A 13,552-nucleotide genomic window follows, 5' to 3' on the forward strand; every position below is an offset into this window, starting at 1 on the left:
AACTCTCAGAGCCAGGTGAGCTAAGTACCCAGTATAGTCCCTAAGCACAGGTGATGGGGGACCTACTCAGTTGTATAATGAAAAGTCTTAGCTTTCAAATACAGGCAACATGTATTGTTAATAACAGTTGAAGATACAGGCAGGTGCATCTGTTTCTTGACAAAAGGGAAATACATGTGACACATCAATTGTTAATATAAAACCTTAGAGGAGAGTGTATCAATAAAAAAGAAAGGGAAATACAATTCAGAATGACACGGTCTCCCACAGTATTCTTGTCAGCAAGTTAAGGAAGTATGGGCTGGATGAATGCACTATAGGGTGGGTAGAAAGCTGGCTAGATTGTCGGGCTCAACGGGTAGTGATCAATGGCTCCATGTCTAGTTGGCAGCCGGTGTCAAGTGGAGTGCCCCAGGGGTCAGTCCTGGGGCCGGTTTTGTTCAATATCTTCATAAATGATCTGGAGGATGGTGTGGATTGCACTCTCAGCAAATTTGCGGACGATACTAAACTGGGAGGAGTGGTAGATACGCTGGAGGGGAGGGATAGGATACAGAAGGACCTAGACAAATTGGAGGATTGGGCCAAAAGAAATCTGATGAGGTTCAACAAGGATAAGTGCAGGGTCCTGCACTTAGGACGGAAGAATCCAATGCACCGCTACAGACTAGGGACCGAATGGCTAGGCAGCAGTTCTGCGGAAAAGGACCTAGGGGTGACAGTGGACGAGAAGCTGGATATGAGTCAGCAGTGTGCCCTTGTTGCCAAGAAGGCCAATGGCATTTTGGGATGTATAAGTAGGGGCATAGCGAGCAGATCGAGGGACGTGATCGTCCCCCTCTATTCGACATTGGTGAGGCCTCATCTGGAGTACTGTGTCCAGTTTTGGGCCCCACACTACAAGAAGGATGTGGATAAATTGGAGAGAGTCCAGCGAAGGGCAACAAAAATGATTAGGGGTCTAGAACACATGACTTATGAGGAGAGGCTGAGGGAGCTGGGATTGTTTAGCCTGCAGAAGAGAAGAATGAGGGGGGATTTGATAGCTGCTTTCAACTACCTGAAAGGGGGTTCCAAAGAGGATGGCTCTAGACTGTTCTCAATGGTAGCAGATGACAGAACGAGGAGTAATGGCCTCAAGTTGCAGTGGGGGAGGTTTAGATTGGATATTAGGAAAAACTTTTTCACTAAGAGGGTGGTGAAACACTGGAATGCGTTGCCTAGGGAGGTGGTGGAATCTCCTTCCTTGGAAGTTTTTAAGGTCAGGCTTGACAAAGCCCTGGCTGGGATGATTTAACTGGGAATTGGTCCTGCTTCGAGCAGGGGGTTGGACTAGATGACCTTCAGGGGTCCCTTCCAACCCTGATATTCTATGATTCTATGATTCTATGACTTGGTTAGTTTAGAAAAGGGACAGGTAAGTAGTTTATAGAAATCAGTGTGGAAAACTCTAAGATGCTGAACCTATGAATCAAAAACAGGAGGAAATGTCCCTTCAACTGTTTCATGATGTTTATAAAGCATTAAAAAGAAAGGTAGATACACAGAAATTGTTGATCCTCTAAGTTGATTAGTTCTTCACAGGAAATGTTGACTTCAGTGGGAGTTGAGAGCATTTAGAAGAGTGATGCTCAGACATCAGTAGTTCAGGAGCCAAATTAGCAATCATCATTACCCAAAAGAGCCACAGTAGTGTGAATTTATTGTTTCGTTTACTATATACATATAATTCTTACAGCACAATGACTGACCAGGTATTATTTTATCAACTATAATTGGTTAATAACTTAGTAAAATCATCCAGATTGGTTAATAACTTAGACTGGTTAATAATTAAATCACACAGTGTTTTAATATCATGTGCTACAAAGAGCTGCAGGAGACACATTAAAGAGCCACTTGCGGCTTGTGAGCCTCAGTCCTGAATATCACTGATTTAGTACTTCCAAGGGGGTTCCAGCACCTCACAGGATCAGGTCTTTAAATATTGTGCAGAATGATTTACATCAGTGACAGAGTACAAAGGGAAATCAAAACGGTGTTAATGGGGGCATTCATTAGAAATTGGAAGAAATCATTCCGGCCTTGTACAAGAGTTAGTGATGCAAGATTATTAGATATTTTAGGGATATGCTTAAGAAAAACAAAACCTTTCATATTTACTGTACCATAGATCATTGGGTCTAATCCATTCTAGACCAGTAAAGGAAAATAGTCACCTTTTTATCTCTGTTTGGCAGTCTATTTAAAATAAATTAATAGTCCAGTTCTTTGTGCACAGCTGACTACAGCACAAGAACCACCATTCACAACTGGCACTTTTCATTGGCAGTCTGAGCAGAGAATCTAAGGATTTCATTGGCATGGAGACTGAAATACGCTCTCAAGCCAAAAGGTGCTCCCTTGAGAACATGGTTGAGGTATGCAGGGTAGAGGAGAGCCACTACCTGTGCTGTTGACAGCCTGTTAATAGAACACTTTTATTTCCATTATTGTTCGACTAGCACCTTTCAGTATGCTTTACTGGGAACAGTGGGCAGAGTTCTGGTTACATTATTATAAAGATGACATTTTACAAACAGAGAAAGTACAATTAAGGACAACCAGATTGCTATGAGCAGTAGATGGGTTTCTGTAGTTGTGTTTTAAATATTCAAATAAATAAATTAAATTATTTAAAGCAGTTAAAAGAATACAAGTAAAAGGCAACTAATTAGCAAGACTGTAAACATTAATTGTTGAAAATCATGAGAAAAATGTGACTATGTAATTATGATCTATAAATAAGGCAGCAATTCTGTCACGGAAGTCACAGATTCCGTGATTTTCTGCGACCCCTGTGACTTTTGCAGCTGCAATGGCTGGTGCAGCTGATCCCAGGGCTGCCAGAGCAGCTGGCCCTAGGGCCAGCAGCTGGAGCACCCCGTGGCCAGCTGCACAGACCGCTGCTTGGGTGGCCCAAGACAGTTGGCCCCAGGGAGCGTCTTAGCAGTGGTCCTAGGGGCTGCCCTGGGGCCAGCCGCACCGGCCGTTGCTTGGATGGTCCCAGGGGAGTGGGCTGGCCCCGGGAGCACCTGAGCAGTGGTCCTGGGGGCTGCCTCGGGGCCAGCCGCTCCAGCTGCTGCATGGGCGACTGGCCTCAGGGAGCACCCAAGCAGTGGTCCCAGGGCAGCTGGCCCTGGGGAGGGCCCAAGCAGCAGTCCCCGGGGTCTCGGAGCCTCAGGTGGCTGGGGACAGTCAGACCCTGTGGCCAGTGCAGCGGTGTCCTGGGGCCCCCCAGAGCAGCAGCACCTGGGGCCCCAGGAGCTGCTAAGTTTTTGTCAGGGGTATTTATATAGTAAAAGTCATGGACAGGTCATGGCCATGAATTTTTGTTTATTGCCCGTGACCTGTCCATGACTTTTACTAAAAATACCTGTGACTAAATCTTAGCCTTATCTATAAACAATTACATTTTAGTAAATATATTCTCACCTTAGCATTTTCAATGCAGGGACAGATAGCCCATGCCGCACTTGCTTGAACATTCGGATGAGGATTTTTCAACAAGGACCACAACAAACGAACTCCATCTAAGCGATCAATTATCCTATTATAGAAACAGACATTATAAAATCATAATTAACTATGGAGTAAACAATGTAAAATTGAAATGATGTAATTTTGTTTCAAAAGTCATGTCAAGAAATATTGGTGTGATTTTTTAATAAACAATCTTGTATTAAGTGCTAGTGGTTTATTGGCAACTAAATATTATCAAGATTTTCTATAAATGTTACTCACTGTCACTAGATGGTTGTGCACAAATTTTTTAGACCAAAACGTGTTTTCTAATTAAAGTTTATGGATGTTGTTTATTTTTTCTTAGTATTTACACTTAAAATGCATTATTCAAGGAACCAAACAAACTGCATTATATCTAGGACTCATGTAAACCTAGAAACAAGCCATGTGAGATTTTAATGAGCTGCATGCAAGGTGAAACCTTAATTCAAACATACTAGTTTCTTTCATATAGTAACAAATATTTTCCAAAACAAATATTTATGCCAAAAAACTATGTACTTAACTTTTTATTCAGTTTATGTTTAATTTATTTACTTCACAATATGACATATTTTAAAGTCCTATGTTTCTAATCTAGGATTAGGAATTAAAATGGTCACACCACAGTGCATCCTTTGTTGGGCATGAATAACGTGTAACTTGTTTCCCACGTGTTCCCTACTAACAAGACTAACATTGAACACTGTGTTATAATTACTTAAACACACTGTAATCAAAGTATCTTCATGACTAGCGGAAAAATGAATTATCATCAGATTCATCTCTACACCATCTGTCTTATGTGTATATATCAATCAATCTAGGGGATCATAACTTCACATTTGGGTCCACTGAGTACTTTAAATGGAGAGGAAGGCCAAACAAAACTTAATATCCTTTACAAACATGTCTTTGTTCAGAAAGATATGTTAAACTCAAAGCAGATGAGATGAAGATAAAGAAAATCAGGCATACTTTGATTTCTAACTTCAAAAGTAAAAGTTTAATTGTACACTGATAGTGCATATCTTATATTGTGAATCTTATAAAATATCACACAAAAACATATAATTTGTGTTCACTATGTAGAAGTTTGCCAGGATTTTTTAAAAGTAAGTATAAAATCAGTTCTGTACGTAATCATACAATTATTTGATGCAGAAGAAATAACTTACGACATGAACTCTGTTTACAGTAATGTGGGGCATTACTTACAACAAATTGATGCAACCTGGTTATTTTGCTTTCAAAATCTAGATTTTTTTCCCAGAACTAAGGAGAACCTGTTTTAAAAAGTTCTTTTTAATGTAAGACCTGCTAAATTGAAGGCAGTCTCATTTATACACTCTGTGCCAAATATACCAACTGCCAGAAGAAAAGTCAACTGAGAAAGTAAGAAATCAGAGTTCACATTGGCAGTAGCAGAACAAACCATAACAGCATAATAACACAGAACACAACTTTGTATAAATATATGTAAAACACTGGTCCACATAGTAACAAAGACTGAAGGACAACTTTCAAAATCTCATATAGTTCAGCAATGCTTTCCTGTGAAAACACAAACAGGAAACTTTTTGCTGTTGGACTTAATTGATAAAAGGCACAGTATATATCTGGTATTTACTTCAGTGAAGCCAATGTAATTAACACCACTGGTGTGAGAGCACAAGAAAGCCCAAAGTGATTGAAGATGTACAGCAGTCTTCCAAAACAATAATGAAAATATACCAGTCCAGGCGCAAATTATGATCTTTCACCATAACCATAATGAGAATAATGAAAAGAAAAAAAAACCCTCACCTTAATAATAGTTAATTTTCCTGAGAAAAATTAAAATGTGTGCACAATTTGTAGACCATTAGTAGCACTAATCACAATGTGCTAGTGGCCTTGCTATTATCATATGGTAAGGACTTTTGGGGGGAGGGTTGACAGCGTTTCCTATAAGCATAATGACAGAGGTGAATTTTTGAGGAGGAGGATAAGGTGGTGGCTTTACAGATTATGACTTTCCCCTTGCATGTAAGAGGCAGCATGGGAGAAAGTACAAAGGGACAGATATTTAAAGGTATCTAGACACTTAAAGATGAAGATAGGTGCCTAGTGAGATTTTCAAAAGCACACAAGTCCCTAATAGTAGAGTGCTTATGGGAGAACCAGACAAGCATGCGATCACGATTAGCAGCTTGCCTTGGTAGACATGGCAGCCAGGGGGTGGGGGGGTGGAGGGTGAGAAAACCTGGATTTGTGCTGGAAATGGCCTAACCTGAAGATTACTTTAGATAAGCTATTACCAGCAGGACAGTGGGGTGGGAGGAGGTATTGTTTCATATTCTCTGTGTATATATAAAGTCTGCTGCAGTTTCCACGGTATGCATCTGATGAAGTGAGCTGTAGCTCACGAAAGCTCATGCTCAAATAAATTGGTTAGTCTCTAAGGTGCCACAAGTACTCCTTTTCTTTTTCCAAGAAATCACCTGACCCAAAAAGTAGCTCCAGTTTGTTTTCTCCCCTAGCATTATGACAGTAACTTGGTAAACTATAGAAGATATAGTGTCTTCTACTCAGAAGAACATCTTGTTACTATAATCATTCTTTTCTCTCCCTCATCTCTTGAGGTTCCTCTGCATCTCTGCTGGAGCCCCAAAGATTCCCCTCATTTTGCCCTGTTTTACAATTCCATCACATAGATTCCAGTAATAGTCACATTTCTACCAGCAACAAACAAAACTGCTTTTGAATGGGAGGTATTTCCTCCCGAGTGGCTAAATATATTACCTAAGCAAATATGGTAGCACCTAACTGCTACCAGCCTTAGAATCAAGGGACAGAAATTATGCATTGAGCTCAGGTTTTCTGCACTGCACTACAGAGCACAACTTCTAGGCTGGTTCAGCTTTCTCTTGTATTTTCCTTTAATCCTCCTTTCCCTTGCAAACTGACTGTCATTTTGTTTTCAGTATTCCTATTTGCTATTCTAGTCTGTAGTTTCTCATACTGCACTCATAACCACAATGCGTCTTGGCTCAAGTTAGGTTGTCTCCCATATTATTATCATTTATTTGAATGACAGTAGCACCTATTGCCACGACTGAGATTGGGATACCATTGCGCTAGGTACTGCACAAACACTTAATAAGAGATTGTTCCTGTCCCATAGAGTTTGCAAACAAAACAGAAGAGTCATAAAAAAGGCAGAAAAAATAAATTATTATCCCCTTTTACAGACATTACTGAGGCACACAGAGATTATGTGATTTTCCCAGGTCACACAGGGACTGTGTGGCAGAGTTGAGAAACTGACCAGGTTTCCTGAGTCACAGTTCAGTGGGACTGAAACTATCACAAAACTATCCTTCCTCCTTGAAGCATCTGTCACTTCCCAATGCCTGACTTGGCTTTTCTGGAAGCAACATTTCTTGTGTGTGACTAAAGTTGAGGCTATTGATTAACAGTATAACCAACTGACTGACTTCACTAGTGGTTTCTTCTTTAAAATGTTTAAGAGACCAAGAAACCAAATTTAGTCAAATTTATTGTCTAAAGATAAAGCAATACAGTAAGAAAAGAAGACATACATACCCTCCTTCAAGGAAGCAATTCTTATCTCACAGCATGTTCATCTTACACAGAAGGTGTGCTTTAAAGATACGCCCTTAAATGTACTTCTATTTATATTGTGGTTGTTTACAAGCTAAAACCCCCTATACATCACTTGAAGTTTAAGTTTAACCCACCGGTTTGTGCCAGCTTTGTCTGGGGTTCCCAAATCTAATAGCAGAAAACCAAACACCCTTGCCCCACCCACTTCCCCACAGTCCCGCCCATGCCCCACACCTTCCCCGAGGCCCTGCCCCTGCTCAATCCATCCCCCCTCCCTCCATTGCTCGCTCCCCACCACCCTCACTCACTCGCTTATTTTCACCAGGCTGTTCCAAGAGATTAGGGTGTGGGAGAGGGTGAGGGCTCCACCTGGGGGTGCGAGCTCTGGGGTGGGGCTAGGGATGAGGTGTTTGGGGTGCAGGAGGGAGCTCAGGGATCTGGGGTGGGGCCAAGGGGATCAGAGTGTGGGGGGGGCTCTGGGCTGGGGCAGGGGGTTGGGGTGTGAGAGGGGGTGAGGGCTCTGGTTGTGAGTGCGGGCTCTGGGGTGGGGGCATGGATGAGGGATTTGGGGTGCAGGAAGGGGCTCTGGGCTGGGGGGCGGGGCTGAGGGGTTCAGAGTGTGGGAGGGAGCTCCGGCCTGAGACAGGGGGTTGGGATATGGAAGGGGGTAGGGGCTCTTGTGCGGGCTCTAGGGTGGCACCAGAAATGAGGGGTTCAAGGCATGGGAGGGGGCTCCGGGCTGGGATAGGGGGTTGGGTGCAGGAGGGGGTGTGGGGTGTGGGCTCTGGGAGGGAGTTTGGATGTGGAAGGGAATTCCAAGATGGGGCAGGGGGTTGGGGTGTAGGAGGGGGTTCAGGATGTGGACTCTGGGTGGCGCTGACCTCAGGCAGCTCACAGGAAGTGGCAACATGTCCCTTCAGCTCCTAGATGGAGGGGCGGCCAGCGGGCTTTGCATGATGACCCTGCCCACAGGCACCATCCCCGCAGCTCCCATCAGCCACAGTTCCTGGCTGATGGGAGCTGAGGAGCAGGCCCTCGGGGCAGGGGCAGTGTGCAGAGCCCCCATGGACGCCTCTCTGCCTAGGAGCCGGAGGGTCATGCTGGCTGCAGAGCCTGCCAGCCCCACTGCACCACCAACCGGACTTTTAATGGCCTAGTCTGCGGTGCTGACCAGAGCCACCAGGGTCCCTTTTCAACCAGGTGTTCCAGTCAAAAAACGGACACCTGGCAACCCTAGCTTTGTCCTTAGTACATCCCTGTACTTTCCCATATCTTGTTTTGAATACTACATTCCACGTGATGATGAGCCATGATAGTACTTCCTAACTGTACGTGGTATAGACTATTCATGTATTATTGCTTTGACAAGTTTCCTATTTTCTAATGCCAAAGCTGACTTTAGCTTTGCAAAGCATTGTGGGATACTTGACATGGTGGAAAAGAATTGTGGAAGGAGCATAATACATTCAATTAACATACCTTCCCAACATCCATATATATAATGTATATTATATTAATACTATGCACATAATACCATTAATGTGGTGGTTACTACATCTAACAAATACATATTGGCTAACAAAGCTCTGTTTCTGGTGAGATGGCTTTTTCTCCATCTGTTTTTGGTTTTTTTTTTTTTCTTTACCTCTTCTTAGTCTTTCCTGTTTTCCTTTTCTCTTCTCCTGCTCTCTCACACATTCCCCATTGCTTATTTCCTTTAGCCATGATTTTCTTCTTGCTACATAAATGGCTGCATGCACAACTGCAAAGTCTAAGTCAAGTATTGGTAAGCTATGTACTATTTCAGAATAATACATTCAAAAATGTCTAATGAAAAATGGAGGCAAATATTAAATTTATTATATTCCACATCAGGTATATATTGACTATAGCTGAAGTATGCAGATTCATATGAAAATGACTTATTGGCCCTCACACAAAATTCCCAGTGAAGTCAATGCTACAAGAGTGCAGCTACGCTCAAATTCTGGCTCACAAAGTCCATTCAAGATGGAATAACTAGAACAAGAAACACTGGTGACCAAATCCTGTGAAGTGCTGAGCACCTGCAATTTGCATTGGAGTCAATGGACCCAATCCTGCTTCTATTAAAGGAAGTTCTGCCATTCTCTTCAACAATGGAACTGTACTGGGCCAAAAGAGACTTAAAATGCATAATAAGAAAGAATGGACATAAGTGCTATGTCGACAGGTGAAACCCTCCCATTGATGTAGTGCTGTCTACACCGGAAATTTGGTTGGTATAACTGTGTCGCTCAGGGGTGTGGATTTTCCACACTCCTGAGCAACGTAGTTATACTGACATAAATCTGTAGTGTACACCAGGGCTTAGCTGTGACTGAGCAGCTGAGACATGGAGCTGGGGAAAAGGTAGCTGTATGCTACCTTTTCAGGCCCAGAGTTCTGGGGCTGGCTGGAGACTGGTCTGGTTTGTTCAGTGGCACAATTTAGAGCAGCCTGTAGGTTTTCCATGGCCTCAAGCAGCTGTTCTGGAAACTGGGAATAACCAGATTGTACTCCATCTGTGCCCTTTTCCACTGGCCACAACCTCTATACCACGAACCAAGAGTGAGGGTGGCATAGAGCTGCTGTCAGTTCTGCACTATTTGAGGATTCCCCTTACAAAAGGGGAATTCCCAGGAGGCTAAGCAAAACAAATTTCCAGGGGCACTCAAAACAGCTGACCAACTGTATGCATATAGAATGTATGCCTTATGGGCACTGAATTTCAAAGCAATTCAGTCAGTTTCCTAATATGAGATGCTGCTGCTGTTTCTATGACCAATTCTGAGCAGACTTTGGTCATACTGGAGAGGGTGGTTACTTAGTACAGATAATTTAACATCATAAAATGCTTGGGAAGACCTGGGGTTGTTGCTTAGGATCACTAGCTGCTTAATAAAGACGGTCTTTCATACAGGTTTCACTGTATTTATTTTAAAGACCTTCAAGGTCATCATGGCTAAGTTTGTTTGCTGGCCAGGATAACAGTTCCAGGAATACAAATCAATTTTCTATTCCTATGTTTTAATAAAAATGTAATCTATACAAACTGATTTTACATTCAAATAATTTGATATTGAATATTTCCACCATAAATTTTAACATGGATTGCTCAAACAAACATGCATGCCCTCTAGACATCTGTTTGTTATATCTATCATCTTCTTGAAACTCTACTATTTGCCAGCACTTTTGAGAAGTCTGGGAGTATCTCCTGCCAACTCAGACCACATATACAAACATAAACAATGTTATACTGAGTCTATTTTGTGCTCACTGGTAAAATTACAGGGTTTACTTCTGGTAGAGTGTAATCTCATCTTTTCTGACACCACAATTTAATATGCTTTTTAAAACTTTCACAATATTTGTTGCAAACTGCTTTGATAAACTGTATATCAGCGACTCTAAATCCATCTGGCTAAAATATTCTTATATTTTAGTCCATAATACTCTAATGCCTCAGCATTGAAAACTAGATTTAAAATCTATAGATTTTCTAAACAAAAGGGTTCATGAAAATGTAGTAAAATTTAAAAAACGGAATAAGAAATAAAAGCATGTAGAATCATTAATAGAAAAAGAATGACTGGAAAAGAACTTACTCAAAATAAAAAATAAGAACATTGCAGTTGGTGGGGACACATCACTACATAAAGTTGTGCAGGAGAACAGACATGGAAAATAAAGCATTTTGTACCCTGGATTGGTGAAGCTCGCTCACGTAGCTATGTTTTGGGAAAAGATAAATGATCTCTTGCTATACAAGTGCCTACCATACCACCATGTAGAAGCTTGCATACTCACCCAGCCTCCAAGGGCTTCATCCTGTGCTGCCATCCTGAGAATGAGGGAGTGGACTAATTTGGAGAAAAACTTAATTTCAGAATGAAGAGGTAGATCAGAGCTACACCTCATGATCCATCTCTTCCTTCCCCATGCCCATATCTACACTTAGAACAATTTAATTTCCATGGGTTGTCTTAGAATATCATCAAGGTTAGATGCAGCATAGCAGAAAGTGCCAACTCAGACACTCTGTATGCAGAGAAATTTAATTTCACTCCAAAAGAACCATAGAGAAAACAAAGAGAAAAGATCTACAGAAAACCTATCTTCATAAGAGATGGAACTGGATTAATGTATAATCATCTAATCCTACCCCCTTGTCAATGCAGGTTTGCTCTCTGCACTATATTTTCTAGTGCTTTTGGCAGTCTAGAACTTAATCATTCCATGTTATGGGGATTCCAGCATTCCCTTAGGAGATTATTCCACAGTCTAATAGACTTCTCTATTGAAACTTTTCCTGATATTCAACCTAAATTTTCATTTTCTTAATCCCATCCTCCTAATTATACCCTCTTGAACAATTCTAAATGATTCTTCTCCATCCTCATTATTTGCAATATTCAATTTAGGAACTTGAGTATTTATTTTTTTAATTAATTACACAAAGTACTAGGTAAGTTCCCCTGTCAAACAGTGTGTATGGATTCAGATAGCTGGTAGTAATTGCTTATGCTAACATGATGACTTTAGTAATGCATGAGATCTGGTTCCAGGAAAAACAGAGATGCCACATAATAAGAGATTGCTCAACCATAGCTTGCTGAACAAATGCAGCTAGGGAAACAACACAATGCTAGTTTCCATTTGAAAATGTTCAATCTACACTAAGGTCCAGACGTGGCTGTGATGTGGCTACTTTGCCCTGCGCTGCTGGTGAATATTGGGTCAAGAACAGCTGGACATGGGAGGATCACCTCAGTGCAAGGGATTAATGTATAATCCCTGCCCATGGTGCAGAGCTGGAGTTGCAACTCCTAACCTCCTTACCCCTGCCTTCCTGCCAGGTATAGGGGGAAGGGAGGGTATAAGACCTACAAGTCAGATTTGCAAAGGCAAGAACTAACAGTACAAACAGGTGATCTACTAGAACAAATCTGAAGCCACTCACTGGAAAAAACAAATAGGAATTGTGGGAGATAAGAGGGGATCAGTTAGCTGAACCAGAGAGGGCACAAAAACTGGAGCCAGAAGGTCTCACCACCTGAAAGACATACAGTATCCAAGGGAGATTGCTTTTTTTTTTTTTTTTTTTCTGGAGGAAGACATTTGTGGATACCCAACACCTTGAAAAGACTGAAAATGAAAGATGGGTATATGAAGAGGTTGCCAGGAGACCAAAAAAGGAGCATTTCGCCTGCCAGGTTCAGATAGTTATTCTGGGCACAATTGAGTAGACCCCTCAAAAAGAAGTTACTTGCTGACATTATTCCTATATAAAGGTGTAGTAGGGAATGAGGTGGCAAGCACTCCTACACAGCACTCCTATCAAATTAAAAACCATTAACAAAATGAGATGACAAAGGATTCCAGGCAATCATCTTTCATCAGGGTAATTTGCAGCCCCACTAGCGCTCTGGAAAGATTAACGGGGATGGAGTGAATAAGGGCACTGTAGTCCTTTCTGCTGACATGATGAACACTTAGATTTTGTCTATGGTAGCACTTTTGTCAAGAAAACGTTTGTCAGTCAGGGTGTGAAGAAAACACCCCCCTGACGATATAGGTTTAACCAACAAAAGTGCTGTTGTGGACAGCGCTATGTCGACAGGACAGCATTTCCCATCGACATAGCTACCACCGCTTGTTGGGCTGTGATTTAATTATGCCAACAAGAGAGCTGTGGTCCATAGTGTAGACAAAGCCTACTGTTTCAAAGTCTTGTGGCTGGGAGAAATTCACAATGAGAGTAACTTACCAAAACATTTACATTTAGTTGCCTTTTTTAAAAAATGAGAAGATATGGGGCAGGGCAGGATTTGGGAAAGGGCTGTGTGTTATTTTTCTGATTTATTTTATATAATTGCAATATCAATTTATTTTTAGGTACATACTTGTATATGTTTCTAAATCTGATTTATTATAACATGATAATATATTATCCTGTATTTATATTCTGGGATGAGGAGGGGATCTAAAATCAACTAATCTAAATACTTAGTACTTGAGCTGTTTAGTGTACTAATAGATTCCAAACCATGGAACGGTCACTTCTCTACATTAAAAAACTGTACAGCGGGTGGTCCAATGTTCCTCACCTTATTAAAAAAAACTATAAAAACTCAATGGTATGCTTAAAAAATAGCAGCCCAAGAGTACATGTAGAGCAGAATGGAGAGCTGATTACGATTACACCTAGATCAGGAGAGAGAACTGACTGCCTTTAATCTCTGTACAGCATTTAAAATACCCAGGGTGAAATTCTGGCTCCTGCTGGATGCCATCCTGTGATGATAAGTTCTATATACGTTTAGAAAAACATATATATTAGACAGAGTTTTTGATTGGCCACGGTTCTTATATTTAG

At 41.5% G+C, this 13,552-nt stretch overlaps 1 protein-coding gene across 1 annotated transcript in view; it reads right to left on the reverse strand.

The window, feature by feature from the left end:
- ODAD2 (outer dynein arm docking complex subunit 2) overlaps positions 1-13,552 on the reverse strand; it is a 200,528-nt gene that overhangs the window by 73,947 nt on the left and 113,029 nt on the right. Inside the window, exon 16 of the mRNA XM_077809473.1 lies at positions 3,475-3,589. Coding sequence (XP_077665599.1) covers positions 3,475-3,589 — 115 coding nt within the window. The remainder of the gene's footprint in view (positions 1-3,474; positions 3,590-13,552) is intronic.

The sequence above is a fragment of the Eretmochelys imbricata genome, chromosome 2 (genome assembly GCF_965152235.1).
Source record: "Eretmochelys imbricata isolate rEreImb1 chromosome 2, rEreImb1.hap1, whole genome shotgun sequence".
Classification (NCBI taxonomy): domain Eukaryota; kingdom Metazoa; phylum Chordata; order Testudines; family Cheloniidae; genus Eretmochelys; species Eretmochelys imbricata.